Below are 18730 nucleotides of genomic sequence, written 5' to 3'. Positions count from 1 at the left end.
TAACAGTTGCTAAATGTCTACTGTTTGACACTTACTCTAGTGAATATTCCCATATCTATTATCTAATTTTAATCATATTAATCAACCCTGTAGAACTAATGCAGTATTCCCATTTTGACTAACGTCTATTCTTAGGCTTAGGGAGATTGAGTAAATTAACCGAGAGCGTTGTCTAAGAGTGTCCTTGAATGAGTCCGCAAAGAATATTGAGCAGTGCCTTTATCTGGACTGTATTAAAATCCAATTGAATCTCATGTATTTTTTTGTTAGTTTTAGTGTGATTTAGTGAGCAATTGTTTAACTGATTGAATAGTATTTCAAAGGTTTTATAGATCTAAGATCCTATACTTTCTCAAAATGTGTTTATTTGGTATAGGTATTATGACAGTTTTACATAGGATATCCACAGGATTATATAGGTTATTTATACACTGCTTGTGTGGAAAAATGAATTGTTTTCTATAAAAATTGCAGTTGGGTCAGGCACGATGGCTCACTCCTATAATCCCAGCACTTTGGGAGGCTGAGGCAGATGGGTCACAAGGTCAGGAGATGGAGACCATCCTGGCTAACATGGTGAAACCCCATCTATATTACAAATACAAAAACAATTAGGCTGTCATGGTGTCACGTGCCTGTAGTCCCAGCTATTTGGGAGGCTGAGGCAGGAGAATTGCTTGAACCAGGGAGGTAAAGGTTGCAGTGAGCCGAGATCATGCCACTGCACTGCAGCCTGGGCAACAGAGTGAGGATCCATCTCAAAAAAAAAATACAGTTGATTCTCTTCTACCATCTAGGTGTATAATAAGCTATATTCCAGGGAACTACATGGTTATTATTTCAAAGGACTTAACTTAGAAGATGGCCTTAAAATGCCATGTCTTAAAGATGAACATGTCCTTTACAATGGAATTTATTACACACCTGCGTGGGCGGACTTTGGAAAAGACGCCTATGACCTTGTGAAGGTAAGACAACTATGTCTTAAAATGGTGAATATATGTGACAATATATAAATAAATAGAAATATTCATGGTGTGGGTTTTTAATCTAAGAATTCTTAGAATACTAATTTATAATTATTACTAATGTCTGATAAATAATATCTCAAAGAATATTGTATTAGCAAAAAACTAATAAATTTCTTATAGTTATAATTATATAATAAAGTTATAATAAAGTTTTTATTTTATATCGTTATAATAAACTATTATAAAGTTATATTTTTTAAAGTTATAATAATATACTTTTATTTGTTATTATAAAGTTATTAATGATTATAATAGTTATAATAAAGTTATTATAACTATTATAAAGCTATAATCATATTTAAAATAACTAATAATATTATCATATTAGGAAAAGAAGTAATACATGATGTAATTATGAGTTTTCCTGACACGGTATTGTGTACATTATATACTGGTGTCTAATATAAATCCTCACTTTGCTCCTACGCCTACTCTCAAATTTAATTTCTACTACTTTAAAGTATTCTACTATATTTAAAGTGTTTATAAGTGAGATACAATCCCTAGTTCAACAAAAATGCCAGATTCAAAGTAGTGAAAGTATAATGGGATATGAGATATCTTTTTTGTCCTTCCTTATTTAAAGGTTTTAATCAAGTGCTCTTAATTAGGAAAATAGAGCAAAAGCCATTAGAATTAGAGATACTAAGGAACTCAAAGACATAAAATTTAGGAAATGTCAGTAAAGTATCTCTACATATATGCAATTAGAAATGGAGAAATAAATAAGTGAAAATTGAAAATATGCATAAAAGAAAAAATCGGTCCAAACTGTTAGTCTATATTGTTAAGTGATCTACACTTGATTTTGTCTTGAAAGGCAATGGGATTAAAGATTTTTACCAACTCTCACCTCCGGAAGCCAGTATTATGCAAGGATTCCAACCATCCTGACTATGCTGATCACGTTTCCTTAGGTAAGTCACAGTATAATATGAAGGGCAGGTGACAGGTTATGATCTCTTAATGCTTTTAAACTGATTCAGAAAAGAGGGGAGGTTAATTATTTTCTTTTGCTTCGTCTTTTAATTCATTTAATGTGCCTGTCATATCAGATGTTAGAAATACAGTGAGAATAATGGAGGTAATACCCATGAAGTTTACATTGAATTTGGGATGCAGACAATATACAAATGACTGCATATTGTCATTTGTACATTTCTTGTGTTGCTATAAAGAAATACTTGAGGCTGGTTAATTTGTAAAGAAAATAGGAGCCAGGTGCAGTGGCTCATGCCAGTAATCCCAGGACTTTGGGAGGCTGAGGCAGGCAGATCACCTCAGGTCAGGAGTTTGACACCAGCCTGGCTAACATGGTGAAACCCCATTTCTATTAAAAATACAAAAGTTAGCCTGATGTGGTGGTGCACATCTGTAATCCCAGCTACTCAGGAGGCTGAGGCAGGAGAATCACTTGAACTGAGGAGGCGGAGGTTGCAGTGAGCCGAGATCACGCCACTGCACTCCAGACTGGGCAACAAGAGGAAACTCCATCTCAAAAAAAAAAAAAAAAAGAAAAGAAAAGAAAAAAGAGGAAAAAAAGAAAAGAAAAAGAAAAGAATTGAATTGGCTCACAGTTCTGCAGACTGTACAAGCAACATTGTGCTGGCATCTGCTCAGTTTCTGGGGAGGCCTCAGAAAACTTACAGTCATGAAAGATGAGGGGGAGCAAGTGTCTCACATGGCCAGTATGGGAGCAAGAAGAGGAGAGGTGTCACACACTTTTAAACAATCATATCTCACAAGAAGTCACTCACTATTGCATGAACAGCACCAAGTGATGAAGGATCCGCCCCCATGACCCAAACGCTTCCTGCCAGGCCCACCTCCAACACTGGGAATTACATTTCAACATGAGATTTGAGGGAATAAATATTCAAACTATATCAATGGCATAATTTCAGATGGTAATAAGTGCTCCAATAGTTAATCTTTACTGAACTGTTGCTACGTGCCAAGCAATGTTCTAAGCATTTTACAAATGTTAACCCATTCATTCATCACAGTCTATAGATTAGAAGCTATTATCTGCAATTTATCAATAAGAAAAATGAAGCTTACGCAGGTTAAGTTACTTGTCCAATGCAACAGATGCAAAATAACAGAGATGAGATTATAATCCATGCATTCTGATCCCAAAGTCTATGTTTCTCTATCATGAGATACTACCTCTCAAAGAACTACTGTAAAGAAAATAAAACAAGTTAAAGAGCAGAACATCAGGATGCTATTTTAAATAAGATAGAGAAAACCTCTATGAAGAAGTGACCTTCAATCAGAAACCTGATTAAAGACTGTACAAGAAAGCCTGGTAATATTTAAAAATAGGCAAAAAGTATAAAGACATGATATAAAGAAGGGGAACCAAATAGATAAGAACTGTAGGGAGAAATATTTAACTTCACTAATAATCGGAAAAAATCTAAATGAACATCAAGAAACCAGTTAACACATATGCCAATGGTGAAAAGAAAGAAAAATCAAATGGTAATTGTTATTCAAACAAGGCAAATGGGAGCACTGTGTGTACTACTAATGGGATTATAAGGTGGTACAGACATTGTGTGGGGTCTCATAGTACTTACTAGGTGTATACCTTCCAACACAGCAATTAAACTTCTTAGCATAAACACTAAGGCCTACAACTCAAGTATATGAGGACATGCACGCTATGTAATATTTGGTGCATTGCTGGTTGTGCTAGCATGTGATGAAGATAAGCTAGATGACTATGACTAAAAGACGGATTAAGTAATATGTGGTGAATACAGGCTATGGAATATTGGGAAGCACTAAGAAATAACATAAGTAAATTTTGAGAATGAAGTTTTAAGTGGGAAAAGTAAGAAACATAGTAATGGCTAAATTATAAGATCATTTATATGAGTTTAAAAGAAACTCAATAAGCAAAATTACGTATTGATGAAAAACATATACAGATCCAGGTTAAATACAAAATACATTTGAGTGCTAGAAAACGAAGAGGAGGGATGCTTCAGGAAGAGGGGAGAAGATAATATTTAAATATTTATAAATTATATGTATTATATATTTATATATAAAATATTAAAATATATTTTATATACTATAATATATATTTTAAATATGTTATATATAATATGTATAATATACATATGTTTGTTTATTCATAAATATAAAGATGGGTAAAAATTAGGAAAAAGAAATCAACACAGATCATAGTCTGTATACAAGGTTATTCCTAAAACCAGCAAATAAGTAATAGCTCTAGCTAGCACTGATTTGCAGTAATCCTGAACAAATCCAATAGGCCAATATTAAGTGCTGAAACTGTGCAACCCAATTGTGATTGAGACCAGAAATATACCATTATACCTCTACACATGATGGGGTCTGGAACTGTGGAATAGCTGCAGGCCCACAGCCAAATCTGGGAATAAAGAATCATAAGGCTGTTGCAATTTAAAGTTTACATGTGCAATCTCCTATTGAATAAGTTCTCACAGTGAAGCCTTATAGACCTCTAAGCAATATTTATACTTTTAAAGACTGTGAAAGATGGTACACAAACAGTAACCCAGGGAATTTACATTGGAGGCTAAATGGGCAACTGAGTAATAAGAAAAATAAATTAAAATGAGCATTATATTATTAAGATATTCAGATGAAGTGGGAATTGGTGGTAGAGGTCAAGGGAAAGTTGATTTTGTTTTTAATCTTTTAATTATTGTATAGGATAGTGTATTTTCATATTACTTGTATAATGTATTTTTAGGTACAATATGACAAAATATCTCTTATAGATTATTTCAGGGATGAATAATTTATAATATCTTAATTTTTAATAAACATCTGTGAAATATTCATATATTATTCACCAAACATAAGACATATCTAAATGGACTTCTAGAGCTTTTTCACAGATTATTATGAAGATTGAATGAGTTTATATATTAAAAAACATTTTCAATCATGACTGAGAAATAGCATTAATTCAATAAATGATGGCTACAATTATTATTAAATCTTGCCCTCAAAACATAACTTCATCTGTTAAGAAGTTAAATTTGACTTTTTAGATATGAAATAGCTAATTACTTTTTATGTTGCTTTGCATTCCTCCAGATAAAATTTTACTTTTTTATTTTTAAAGTTTTATTTTATTTTTAATAGATAACTGTATATATTTATAAGGTATAATGTGATGTTTTAATACATTTATGTATTGTGAAATGATTACATCATGCTAATTAGCATTTCCATTAGTGCAAATATTTTTCTGTGATGATAACATTCTTATAGATATTTCTTTATATTTGTATAGAGGCTTATACAGATTCAAAGATTGGGAGTAAATTTTATGGTGAAACTCTGAGAAAATCATTTCCTGAAACTTGGGTTTGGAATCTTATTACAACTGAGTGAGTATTTTTAATTGTGTTTTTTGTCATTTAATTTTTCTTTTTATCTGAGTAAAAGATGATAGTTGTATTTGCCAGCCTTATGAAAATAAATGTGTCCAAAAGACTGAAAACTAAAAGAGTGTGTCAAAAGTTCTGCAGCACCTGTGATAGGATTGTAGCTTTTCTTTTTTCATCCTTTCACTTTCTCCTTTTATTTTTTCCTTATTTCTTTTTCTTATTTTTGTCATTTATTTATTATTATTATTTTGAGACAGAGTCTTGCTCTGTTGCCCAGGCTGGAGTGCAGTGGCACAATCTCGGCTAACTGCAACCTCTGCCTCCGTGGTTCAAGCGATTCTCTTGCCTCTGCCTCCTGAGTAGCTGGGACTACAGGCACACGACACCATGCCCAGCTAACTTTTGTATTTTTAGTAGAGAGGGGTTTTACCATATTGGCCAGGCTGGTCTCGAACTCCTGACCTTATATCACTTATGTTTTATAAGAACTTGGATGTTGTTGGAAGAAAAGTTGTACGGGAGACTTAAAACAGACTGAAATTTTTGTTACCGTTGTATGACATGATGAACATAATACTCAACAAATACATGCAGAGGTAAGGGAGAAAGAAAGGGGAGAAAAGGAAATCTAAAAGAGGAAGAAAAAAGGAAACAATGAAGAGGAGGAAGAAGAGGAGAAAAGGAGGTTGGAAAAATTTCTACGTAGAGGCCATAAAAATGTCAAGTAAAGGCTAATGTGCACACTCTAAACTTAAAAACTGTATTATCTGGCTCACGTTTCTATACTTATCAGTAAAGTTAAATAAATGTGATAGCAATTACTTACAAGTAAGCTTAAGTAAAACAAATTGCTAATTTAGGTATTCTGAGTACATTAAATGAGTCATTAATTTATGTCTCCTGCTCACTCAAACATTGCCAAATATTTTGGTGTTAAAGACCACTCTCAGTGTCTACTGATAACGAAAGACAGAAATACACAGAGATGAAAGTATCTTTCTCAGTGTTTTATAAGAAAGAAAAAGATTAATGCCTATGTCAAGTATTTAAAGAGTTTATAATTTTTCAGGGATTATAAGAAAAGACATAATAAAAAATTTAAAATAGAATTAAAAAATGAGATCTCAAAATGAAGAAACAGTAGAGTCAAAGATGACTCAAAGGGAAGGAAAGCTAACGCACTGGACACAAAAGCTTATAGTTTAGCTTCTTTACAGATAAGGCATGACATAGAGCTAAACAGAGGAAGAATGGGATAAAGAAAAGAGAATTTGCCTCTTGTAGTTTAGCAAACTGTCGAACAGTCAAAGGAAGAAATACAAAGATCCAAGAAGTGATACGATCTAATTACACATGTATTATACGGTGACAGCTTCTCTCTGAATCTGTATGCTATCTCCTTTATTAGCTCCGCAGGTGCAGCCAACCTTAAGCTTACTGTTCCGGATACCATTACACAATGGAAAGCCAGCGGATTCTGCATGAATGACAAAGCTGGATTTGGCCTCTCACCAACTGTCTCCATGACAGCTTTTCAGCCCTTCTTTGTGGACCTCACTCTGCCCTATTCGGTGATTCGAGGAGAAGCATTTACTCTGAAGGCCAATGTCTTCAACTACCTGAACAGATGTATTCAGGTACCAGCTCTTCTTATAATAGCAAGTTCTTCCCTATGTAAATTATCTTCAAATATTGGTTGTCTGATAATCAGAACCTGGTAAGAACTTGTCTTTCCTTCCTAAGTTTTTAGAAAACGTTAACAAGCTCTGCCAACCACTCAATGTGTGGTTTAGAAGTATAAATTCTTATATCTAGGTGGCAGGCTGACCATAAAAGAACTTAAGACAAGCTCTATGGTGTAAGTCAGTTTTCATTATTGTGTGTGAGGGGAGGGTCGGTGGAAATGATTGGGTGATAAGATCCCTAGAACTCTTGATTCTTCAACATATTCAGTAATTTTATGTATAAGACCCTTTTGAAGCAGAAGGAATTGTGAATAATTAAGCTGGATATTATCAAATTAGATTTTAAGTATCTTTGGGATACTTAAGGATACATGACAGCTTAGGGGTTTCATAGGCCCTTGAGAGCTGGCCAATAGCTGTGGAAAAAAAAAAAAAAAAACAGCAATTTCACAACAGAAAAAGCACGAACATTTATACCTAGGTTCATATCTTGGTTTTTAGACTGTCTAGTTCCGTTGCTTTGAACGAGGTACTACCCTCCATCAGCCTCAGTGATCGGGTGTAAAATGGTGTTAATAATACATATTTGGCTGGGTCCTTATGAAAATTGAATGAGGTAATGTAAATCATGAGCCTTAATACACTGCAAATAATAGGCATTCACATTTGTTCCCCTTCTCTTTAACTTCTACCTAAATAACAAATTTCAACTAGATCTATAATAATAATATGGCCTTTAATTGTTGCATTAGCTCATCTCTTTCAATTATTTTCAATATAATATGATCCACAAACCCAACCTTTTGTTGATGTCCAATTATTTGGTGAGCATGAGTAGAGAGTAGTGACAAAATGACATATCCAAAGTGCCAAGTAATGGACCTAATCAACACATTTTACTTTAAGTGATACAGTTTATTTTTAAAAATCAAGCAGGCAAAACTATTCAGTTTATCAGGAAGCGATTTTTTAGGAATAAAATAAAGTACATTTTTTCATATTCAGGAAAGTTTGTTTTTGCTTCCTTGTTAGTAAAGTTTTTATTTGTAAGCCTGAGTTGTGATGCGCTCTTCTAGATGCTTCGTATCTGTTATTTGCTGTAGCACACACAAGTGTGAGCTATGGATGACAGTGGCCTCAATTTACAGAAAAGAAAAAGCAAACAGGCTCCTAAGAGCTTATGATAACTTGGGCAACCCAAATTGGCCAAAACATCTGCTTATTCTGCTGTAGTTCTATAAAGTAATGCATTATTATATAAGACCGAAGTACTGGTTTTTCAAAGTAATTAGTCACTAAGTGCCAAAGGTCAAATTATAACTATGTAGGAAGACTTTGAAGGTTTGGAAACCATTCTTTCCACAACAGAAAATATGAATGGTAGGGAACTTCCTTTCTAACTTCTCAGACATGCATGACTATGCTATGTTTATATATGGAAAAGATTAAATCCCTTTTCTCTCTCTTTCCTTATCTGGCCCTCACAGGTAAATACTGTACTAAGATCATCTAGTGTTTACCAAGCCAGACTTCTCTCAACTGAACACGAAAATATTTGTATATGTGGCAATGAGAAAAAATCCTTTACTTGGCTGGTTACCCCCCAAACACTGGGTAAGATTTGCAGTTATTATATGTTTTTACAGCCTTTTGTAAATCCCCCTAAGAGCTCATGTCGGACTATTTCTCTATGTAAGCAATTTACCCATTACTTACTACCATCGCTTATCCATTCTTTCGTTCCTTATGACAGTACTCTTTCACAGCCCAAGACCAATATGCCTGGGGACAGGGGTGGGGACTTGAAGTCAAGTCTTGACTTTAAGAGTTCTTATTTTCCATGTCATATATTATTCTCTTCCCTGTCAAATTTCAATTATTTTACCAATTTACCTCAACATAGAGTTCAAAATAATTTCTGCCTCCTTGTATCTTTATTCAAATAACTTCCATTTACATTTTCTGCCACTTAAGGTACAGTCAACCTCACTGTCACTGCTGAAACCCTCCAAAATAGTGGCTGCAGGAATGGGTCATCCACAGCTCCAGACATTGGCTGGCGGGATACACTGATCAAACCCTTGCTGGTAGAGGTATGGCCTCAGAGTAAAACTTATGGGCCTTGAGGAAAACAGTCTGTCTATATTTCAAAGGTTTATCTCCATTAAGAAGTGTGAAGTATAGCTTTCAGAGCCCATGGAAATAGGAGTGAACCACTTATCCAAAGATAAAACACATAGGCGGGTGTTGAACAATGAGAACACATGGACATGGAGGGGAGCACTACACACTGGGGTCTGTTGGGGGGAATAGGGGAGGGACAGCAGGGGGTGGGGAATTGGGGAGAGATAGCATGGTGAGAAATGCCAGATATAGGTGAAGGGGAGGAAGGCAGCAAATCACACTGCCACATGTGTACCTATGCAACAATCTTGCATGTTCTTCACATGTACCCCAAAACCTAAAATGCAATTAAAAAAACACAGTATTTCGATCAAATATTTGGAAAAGAAGGCCAGAGACAGACATTTCATCCACTTATGCAAAGAATATTTTAAGTCAACTGTACAGTATTCTTGAAATAGAGTGACAGAACTTTGGAGGCTGAAGGATCTTTATGAAAATCCTTGACTTTCATTTTGGTAACACAGGTTATTGTATAGCATGCAAAATCAAATGGTTCATTTCTGTATTATCTTGGGCTTAATAATTCATAGATTCACTATCTGGAATAAATTTTGAAGGTGATTTGTTCTATTTAGGCATTATTAATTTATGAATATGCTGAATATTCAGAATATTGTTGATATATGAGATTAATTATGACTACTTTCTTTTCTTCTTCCAACAATTAGCCTGAAGGTATTGAAAAGGAGATGACACAGGGCTCACTTATTTGTACAAATGGCAAGTAGATACCTTTACATAGTTTTGCTGACATGGCAACATTGAATGAAACTGTTGTGTTTGTTTTAGAATGAAGGGTTTTATTATTTATCTTCTCAGAACATGGCTACTGGGAAAGAGTAAATTACTTTCAAGTAATACAATTTAATAATTCCACAAGCCAAAGCATATTTTAAACTTTTAGCTCTTCCTTATCGACTGTTCCCTAGTTCAGGTATTCAAGTATCCCTGACTTTAACCCTTATCTCCACCTCTTCATTTCTCCCCATCCAAACCTTAATTTTGTCATTAAAAATAATAACTGTGATTCTAAAAGTTCTGTCAAAAGACCCCAACCAGGGAAAAATTTTCTCTACCTAATGTATATCATTTCCAGAGCTTTCTCTTATCCTCCCACCTCTGAGCCAAATTCTGATAAGTCTTTTTTTCTGATTACTACATCTTCTGATGTTCATTACCTATCTGGGGCTTTGTTTCACATCCGTTGCCTGAAACTATTTCTGTTTTCAACACTGCAACAATTAATTGCCCTACAAATAGTAGCAGACTGCGACAGGATTTATTTCTGTTATCTGATGTATTTTGCTTTCGCCACTATTTATTTATTTGTTTGAATGTTAGAAATACTAGAGACTCCTGTAGTTAAGAGAAGCCAGAGATCTCATTTTATTTTCCAATATTTTGTCAGCTTAAGGAGCATATTCAGGTAGTGGAGTATTTTAATAGCAGTATGAAAATTACATTGAACCCAGTTCAAAAGGACTGGGTTCAGATTCAGTGTTTTATTACTTGTAATTAGGTGATGTCCCAAATTTATTTTCTTTTGGCCTAAGCATACTCTTCTATACCAAGGCAGGAAAAGCATCTGGTTTGTTCATGCTATAAGTTGTTTTGTGAAAATCCAATTGAATAATATGTGCAAAAGTAAATTGGAATGTAAACTTACCAAAGTTAAGGTTTTATTATATGTTAAATTGTAACTGTGAAGAGTTTAAGTAAATATGATTAGTTATAATATAGGAATCTCTTTGACATTTTTTCTGATTATTTTAGAGTTGGGAAAAGTCAGTAAGTAGACATGAAGTGATTTACTAATCAAGAAGATAAATTATAATCAAAGTCAAAATCATGGGTTTTAAAATAAATGAGAGATCTGAATTAATAATTTCACTTTACTGTTTCCTAGGATCCACAGTATCTCAACCAGTAGTGCTAACTTTACCAGACAATCTTGTAGAAGATTCACCTAGAGCTTACTGGTCTGTCCTTGGTAAGTCTGCAAAGGTTATAATACACAGGCTTGGAAAGAAGAGAAAAATTTTACCTATTTCTGCCATGGTTCTGTTTTGTCATCTTTTTAGACTCCATTTCTATCCTTAGAATTTTATAATTGAGGTTAGTATATATGACTAAATACTCAACCACATCAAGAAATTAAGCATCAGAGACTCCAAAGCACACACTCACTTTCCTTTCTTAAAGGCCATTTGATCTCTGACACATACAAATTTACTCCTGTCATTAGCATTTCTGGCTAATGTCTCATTTAAGGCTACCTCAGTAAAGAAAAACTTTGATGTTTTCTCACAAATGAGTGTTTTTTACAGCATAGGACGCTGAACTGGTTGACACTGATATTTCACTCCTTTTGCACTGAAATTGTACAGACAGGTAGGAGCTAACAGCATTCCACACAAAGGCAAGGGTCCCTGTGGGACAATGATCAAAGCCAGGCAAAGCTTCTTACTCATAACTTATAGGCCCTATAAGCCTAGAACCCCAGTAACATGCCCACAACTGGACAAGCTTAAGGATAATAAGAACAACTGTAAGACATGTTTAGACATGGAAGCATGAAATGTATGCCAAAATTAAATAGAATATATTCCTGTCATTGTTTCCTTGTTAAAAAGGGAAAACTACTTTCTTGTTCATTCAAGATTTCAAAGATAGTTACCTCCATAATTTATTTCTATCATTTTTTTTTTTTTTTTTTATATATTTTTTTTTTTTTATTGCATTTTAGGTTTTGGGGTACATGTGAAAAACATGCAAGGTTGTTGCTTAGGTGCATACGTGGCAGTGTGATTTGCTGCCTTCCTCCCCTTCACCCATATCTGGCATTTCTCCCCATGCTATCCCTCCCCAATTCCCCACCCCCCCCGCTGTCCCCCCCACTCCCCCACAACAGACCCCCATGTATAGTGCTCCCCTCCCTGTGTCCATGTGTTCTCCTTGTTCAACACCCGCCTATGAGTGAGAACATGTGGTGTTTGATTTTGTGTTCTTGTGTCAGTTTGCTGAGAATGATGTTTTCCAGGTTCATCCATGTCCCTACAAAGGACGCGAACTCCTCGTTTTTAATGGCTGCATAATATTCCATGGTGTATATGTGCCACATTTTTCCTGTCCAGTCTATCATCGATGGGCATTTGGGTTGGTTCCAGGTCTTTGCTATTGTAAACTGTGCTGCAATGAACATTCGTGTGCATGTGTCCTTATAGTAGAACGATTTATAATCCTTTGGATATATGCCCAGTAATGGGATTGCTGGGTCAAATGGAATTTCTATTTCTAGGTCCTTGAGGAATCGCCACACTGTTTTCCACAATGGTTGAACTAATTTACACTCCCACCAACAGTGTAAAAGTGTTCCTATTTCTCCACATCCTCTCCAGCATCTGTTGTCTCCAGATTTTTTAATGATTGCCATTCTAACTGGTGTGAGATGGTATCTCAATGTAGTTTTGATTTGCATTTCTCTAATGGCCAGTGATGATGAGCATTTTTTCATATGCTTGTTGGCCTCATGTATGTCTTCTTTTGTAAAGTATCTGTTCATGTCCTTCGCCCACTTTTGAATGGGCTTGTTTGTTTTTTTCTTGTAAATCTTTTTTAGCTCGTTGTAAATTCTGGATATCAGCCCTTTGTCAGATGGGTAGGCTGCAAAAATTTTTTCCCATTCTGTTGGTTGCCGATTCACTCTATTGACTGTTTCTTTTGCTGTGCAGAAGCTGTGGAGTTTGATTAGGTCCCATTTGTCTATTTTGGCTTTTGTTGCCAATGCTTTTGGTGTTTTGGTCATGAAGTCCTTGCCTACGCCTATGTCCTGAATGGTTTTGCCTAGGTTTCCTTCTAGTGTTTTTATGGTGTTAGGTCTTATGTTTAAGTCTTTAATCCATCTGGAGTCAATTTTAGTGTAAGGTGTCAGGAAGGGGTCCATTTTCTGCTTTCTGCATATGGCTAGCCAGTTTTCCCAACACCACTTATTGAACAGGGAATCCTTTCCCCATTGCTTGTTTTTATCAGGTTTGTCAAAGATCAGGTGGTTGTAGATATGTTGTGTTGCCTCCGATGCCTCTGTTCTGTTCCATTGGTCTATATCTCTGTTTTGGTACCAGTACCATGCTGTTTTGATTACTGTAGCCTTGTAGTAGAGTTTGATGTCTGGTAGTGTGATGCCTCCCGCTTTGTTCTTTTTGCTTAGAATTGACTTGGCTATGCGGGCTCTCTTTTGGTTCCATATGAAGTTTAAGGTGGTTTTTTCCAGTTCTGTGAAGAAGGTCATTGGTAGCTTGATGGGGATAGCATTGAATCTGTATATTACTTTGGGCAGTATGGCCATTTTCACGATATTAATTCTTCCTAACCATGAACATGGAATGTTTCTCCATCTGTTTGTGTCCTCTCTTATTTCGTTGAGCAGTGATTTGTAGTTCTCCTTGAAGAGGTCCTTTACATTCCTTGTTAGTTGTATTCCTAGGTATTTTATTCTCTTTGTAGCGATTGTGAATGGCAGTTCGTTCTTGATTTGGCTCTCTTTAAGTCTGTTATTGGTGTATAGGAACGCTTGTGATTTTTGCACATTGATTTTGTATCCTGAGACTTTGCTGAAGTTGCTTATCAGTTTCAGGAGCTTTTGGGCTGAGATGAGGGGGTCTTCTAGATATACAATCATGTCGTCTGCAAATAGAGACAATTTGACTTCCTCCTTTCCTAATTGAATACCCTTTATTTCTTTTTCTTGCCTGATTGCTCTGGCTAGAACTTCCAGTACTATATTGAATAGGAGTGGTGAGAGAGGGCATCCTTGTCTAGTGCCAGATTTCAAAGGGAATGCTTCCAGTTTTTGCCCGTTCAGTATGATATTGGCTGTCGGTTTGTCGTAAATAGCTTTTATTGTTTTGAGATACGTTCCATCGATACCTAGTTTATTGAGGGTTTTTAGCATAAAGGGCTGTTGAATTTTGTCGAAGGCCTTCTCTGCATCAATTGAGATAATCATGTGGTTTTTGTCTTTGGTTCTGTTTATGTGGTGAATTACATTTATAGACTTGCGTATATTGAACCAGCCTTGCATCCCCAGGATGAATCCTACTTGATCATGGTGGATAAGCTTTTTGATGTGCTGTTGTAATCGGCTTGCCATTATTTTATTGAAGATTTTTGCATCTATGTTCATCATGGATATTGGCCTGTAGTTTTCTTTTCTTGTTGAGTCTCTGCCAGGTTTTGGTATTAGGATGATGTTGGTCTCATAAAATGATTTGGGAAGGATTCCCTCTTTTTGGATTATTTGGAATAGTTTCAGTAGGAATGGTATCAGTTCCTCTTTGTATGTCTTGTAGAATTCGGCTGTGAACCCATCTGGGCCTGGGCTTTTTTTGGGTGGTAGGCTCTTAATTGCTGCCTCGACTTCAGACCTTGTTATTGGTCTATTCAGGGTTTCGACTTCTTCCTGGTTTAGGCTTGGCAGGAGGCAGCTGTCCAGGAATTTATCCATTTCCTCCAGGTTTTCTAATTTATGTGCATAGAGTTGTTTGTAATAATCTCTGATGATGGTTTGAATTTCTGTGGAATCTGTGGTGATATCGCCTTTGTCATTTTTTATTGCATCTATTTGGTTATTCTCTCTTTTCTTTTTTATTAGTCTGGCTAGTGGTCTGTCTATTTTGTTGATCTTTTCAAAAAACCAGCTCCTGGATTTATTGATTTTTTGAAGGGTTTTTCGTGTCTCTATCTCCTTCAATTCTGCTTTGATCTTAGTTATTTCTTGTCTTCTGCTAGGTTTTGAGTTTTTTTGATCTTGCTCCTCTAGCTCTTTCAATTTTGACGATAGGGTGTCAATTTTAGATCTCTCCTTTCTTCTCATGTGGGCACTTATTGCTATATATTTTCCTCTAGAGACTGCTTTAAATGTGTCCCAGAGATTCTGGTATGTGGTGTCTTCATTCTCGTTGGTTTCGAAGAACGTCTTTATTTCTGCCTTCATTTCATTGTTTATCCAGTCAACATTCAGGAGAAAGTTGTTCATTTTCCATGAGGCTGTGCGGTTCTGGGTTGGTTTCTGAATTCTGAGTTCTAACTTGATTGCACTGTGGTCTGAGAGACTGTTTGTTATGGTTTCCGTTCTTTTGCATTTGCTGAGGAGTGATTTACTTCCAATTATGTGGTCAATTTTAGAGTAGGTGTGATGTGGTGCTGAGAAGAATGTATATTCTGTGGATTTGGGGTGGAGAGTTCTGTAAATGTCTATTAGGTTTGCTTGGTCCAGGTCTGAGTTCAAGTCCTGGATATCCTTGTTAATTTTCTGTCTCGTTGATCTGTCTAATATTGACAGTGGTGTGTTGAAGTCTCCCACTATTATTGTGTGGGAGTCTAAGTCTCTTTGTAAGTCTTTAAGAACTTGCCTTATGTATCTGGGTGCTCCTGTATTAGGTGCATATATATTTAGGATCGTTAGCTCTTCTTGTTGCATTGATCCTTTTACCATTATGTAATGTCCTTCTTTGTCTCTTTTGATCTTTGTTGCTTTAAAGTCTATTTTATCAGAGATGAGAATTGCAACTCCTGCTTTTTTTTGCTCTCCATTTGCTTGGTAAATCTTCCTCCATCCCTTTATTTTGAGCCTTTGTGTATCCTTGCATGCGAGATGGGTTTCCTGGATACAGCACACTGATGGGTTTTGGCTTTTTATCCAATTTGCCAGTCTGTGTCTTTTGATTGGGGCATTTAGTCCGTTTACATTTAGGGTTAATATTGTTATGTGTGAATTCAATCCTGTCATTTTGGTGCTAGGTGGCTGTTTTGCCCTTTGGTTGATGCAGATTCTTCATTGTGTTGATGCTCTTTACCTTTTCGTGTGTTTTTGGAGTGGCTGGTACTGGTTGTTCTTTTCTATGTGTAGTGCCTCCTTCAGGAGCTCTTGTAGAGCTGGTCTGGTGGTGATGAACTCTCTGAGTTCTTGCTTGTTCACAAAGGATTTTATTTTTCCTTCACTTATGAAGCTTAGTTTGGCTGGATACGAAATTCTGGGTTGAAAGTTCTTTTCCTTAAGGATGTTGAATATCGGCCCCCACTCTCTTCTGGCCTGTAGGGTTTCTGCTGAGAGATCTGCAGTGAGTCTGATGGGCTTCCCTTTGTGGGTAACCCGACCTTTCTCTCTGGCTGCCCTTAGTATTTTCTCCTTCATTTCAACCCTGGTGAATCTGATGATTATGTGTCTTGGGGTTGCTCTTCTAGAGGAGTATCTTTGTGGTGTTCTCTGTATTTCCTGAACTTGAATCTCGGCCTGCCTTGTTAGGTTGGGGAAGTTTTCCTGGATAATATCCTGAAGAGTATTTTCCAGCTTGGATGCATTCTCTTCGTCACATTCAGGTACACCTATCAAACGTAGATTAGGTCTTTTCACATAGTCCCATATTTCTTGTTGACTTTGTTCATTCCTTTTTACCCTGTTTTCTCTAATCTTGCCTTCTCGTTTTATTTCATTGAGTTGATCTTCGACCTCTGATATCCTTTCTTCTGCTTGGTCAATTCGGCTGTTGAAACTTGTGCATGCTTCACGAAGTTCTCGTGTTGTGTTTTTCAGCTCCATCAATTCGCTCATATTCCTCTCTAAGTTGTCCATTCTTGTTAGCATTTCGTCAAGTCTTTTTTCAAGGTTCTTAGTTTCTTTGCATTGGGTTAGAACATGTTCTTTTAGCTCACGGAAGTTTCTTATTATCCACTTTCTGAAAGCTGATTCTGTCATTTCATCACACTCATTCTCCGTCCAGTCTTGTTCCCTTGCTGGTGGGGAGTTGTGATCCCTTGTAGGAGAAGTGTTCTGGTTTTGGGTGTTTTCATCCTTTTTGCGCTGGTTTCTTCCCATCTTTGTGGATTTTTCCACCTGCTGACTTTGTAGTTGTTGTCTTTCTGATTTTGGTAATTTTAAGTCTGCTGTGGCAGAACTCATAAACCCCCTGCTCTTCCCCCGAGGTGTTCTGTCCCAGGGAGTTACTGTTTTCTGATGTTCCCCTGTGCGGTTGCTGTTTTCCCTGCCCACAAGGTGGCAGCCTAGTCACACTCAGGTTGCAGAGGCTTCGCTAAGCTGCTGTGGGCTCCACCCAGCTTCCGTGTGAACTTCTGGGTGTAGTTAGAACTGCTTCCGCTATGTTGGCCCGCCCCTGTAGTGACGGAGTCTCTGTAGTGGCGGATTGCCTTGGTACAGAACAGCAGGGTGCCTATGGAGAACGCCCCTCCTCCACAGAGCTGGACCGTCCCGGTTTCAGTTGTGTTTCAGGTCTTCTTGCTGGGTAAGAGGGGACACCGTCTCATCCGATCTGCCTCCGGAGCCGCTGCGTTGGCTAAAGCCGCGGCTCTGAGATTCGTGGCGCTGGCCTGGCTCCCCGTTTCAGCTCCCCTTGCTGGCTTATAGGGGACTCAGACTCTCTCACTTTGTACCGTGAGCCGTTGCCTCAGGGTGCCGGCCCAGCGGCTGCGCCGTTCAAGCCAGCGGCGCCAGCAGCGCTGGCGACCCGTGTGGCTTCTCTGCGTGTGAATCTCCTGTTCTGTGGGCAGTAAAAATCAGTCTGGAAATACGGCGTCCACTCACCCTCTGTGCTTTCTCTCGGAGCTGCATTCCCGAGTTCCTCCTAAGCGGCCATCTTGGATCTCCAATCCTATTTCTATCATTTTTTAAAACAATTCTGGACTGTTTAGCCCCTGCCTTCTAATCATCATCTATACACAGCCCAGATTAAAGACTTAAGATGGATATCTAAAGAATACTGTACAGTGGAAAAAATGCTGCACTCCATGTGGCATTATCATTATATCTTGTACTGTTGCAGTAGAAGTAGTATAGACCAGAAAAATACTCATGACAGAGGGGACGAACACTCATTTTATATCAAAAACATCTTCCAGTATCAAAACCAAAGACGACCTGCGCTTACTTGAGCTTTTCACTTTGAGCAAATAAGTCTTATTACCAAAATGATGTCCAACAAATATAAGTCACAGATGCTATGCTATTATATCCAGCACCATCATTCTAAACCCTTCTTATTTTTAGGGTACTTAATAGCAAATGGCTCAATTTTCATCTATTTAATGAGCTGTTGAATTCAATTTGCTAGTATTTTGTTGAGGATTTGGGGGATTTATATTCATCAGGGATCTTGGTCTGTAGTTTTCTTTTCTCAGAATGTCCTTCTCTGGCTTTGGTATCAGAGTAATACTAGACTTGTAAAATGAATTTGGAAGTATTACTTTGATTTTTTGGAAGAGTGTGGCAACAATTGATATCAGTTCTTTAAATATTTGGGATAATTTAGCAGGAAAGCCATCCAGTTTGGGACTTTTATGCGATGGGAGACCTTTGATTATTGATTAAATCTCCTTACTCACTATTATTAGTCTGCTCAGATTTTTTATTTATGGT

At 36.8% G+C, this 18730-nt stretch overlaps 1 protein-coding gene across 2 annotated transcripts in view; it reads left to right on the top strand.

Moving 5' to 3' along the window:
• LOC105731140 (ovostatin-like) overlaps positions 1–18730 on the top strand; it is a 112080-nt gene that overhangs the window by 77063 nt on the left and 16287 nt on the right. For both annotated transcript variants that reach the window (XM_064377479.1, XM_064377480.1), the window contains exons 17-24: positions 798–968; positions 1852–1948; positions 5335–5431; positions 6840–7068; positions 8604–8730; positions 9091–9209; positions 9972–10023; positions 11210–11293. In XM_064377479.1, coding sequence (XP_064233549.1) covers positions 798–968; positions 1852–1948; positions 5335–5431; positions 6840–7068; positions 8604–8730; positions 9091–9209; positions 9972–10023; positions 11210–11293 — 976 coding nt within the window. The remainder of the gene's footprint in view (positions 1–797; positions 969–1851; positions 1949–5334; positions 5432–6839; positions 7069–8603; positions 8731–9090; positions 9210–9971; positions 10024–11209; positions 11294–18730) is intronic.

The sequence above is a fragment of the Aotus nancymaae genome, unplaced genomic scaffold, assembly GCF_030222135.1.
Source record: "Aotus nancymaae isolate 86718 unplaced genomic scaffold, 86718_ANA_hifiasm-v0.15.2.pri h1tg000016l, whole genome shotgun sequence".
In the NCBI taxonomy this organism is placed as follows: Eukaryota; Metazoa; Chordata; class Mammalia; order Primates; family Aotidae; genus Aotus; species Aotus nancymaae.
Note: the sequence above shows the minus strand (reverse complement) of the source record. Positions and strands in the feature narration are given on the sequence as shown.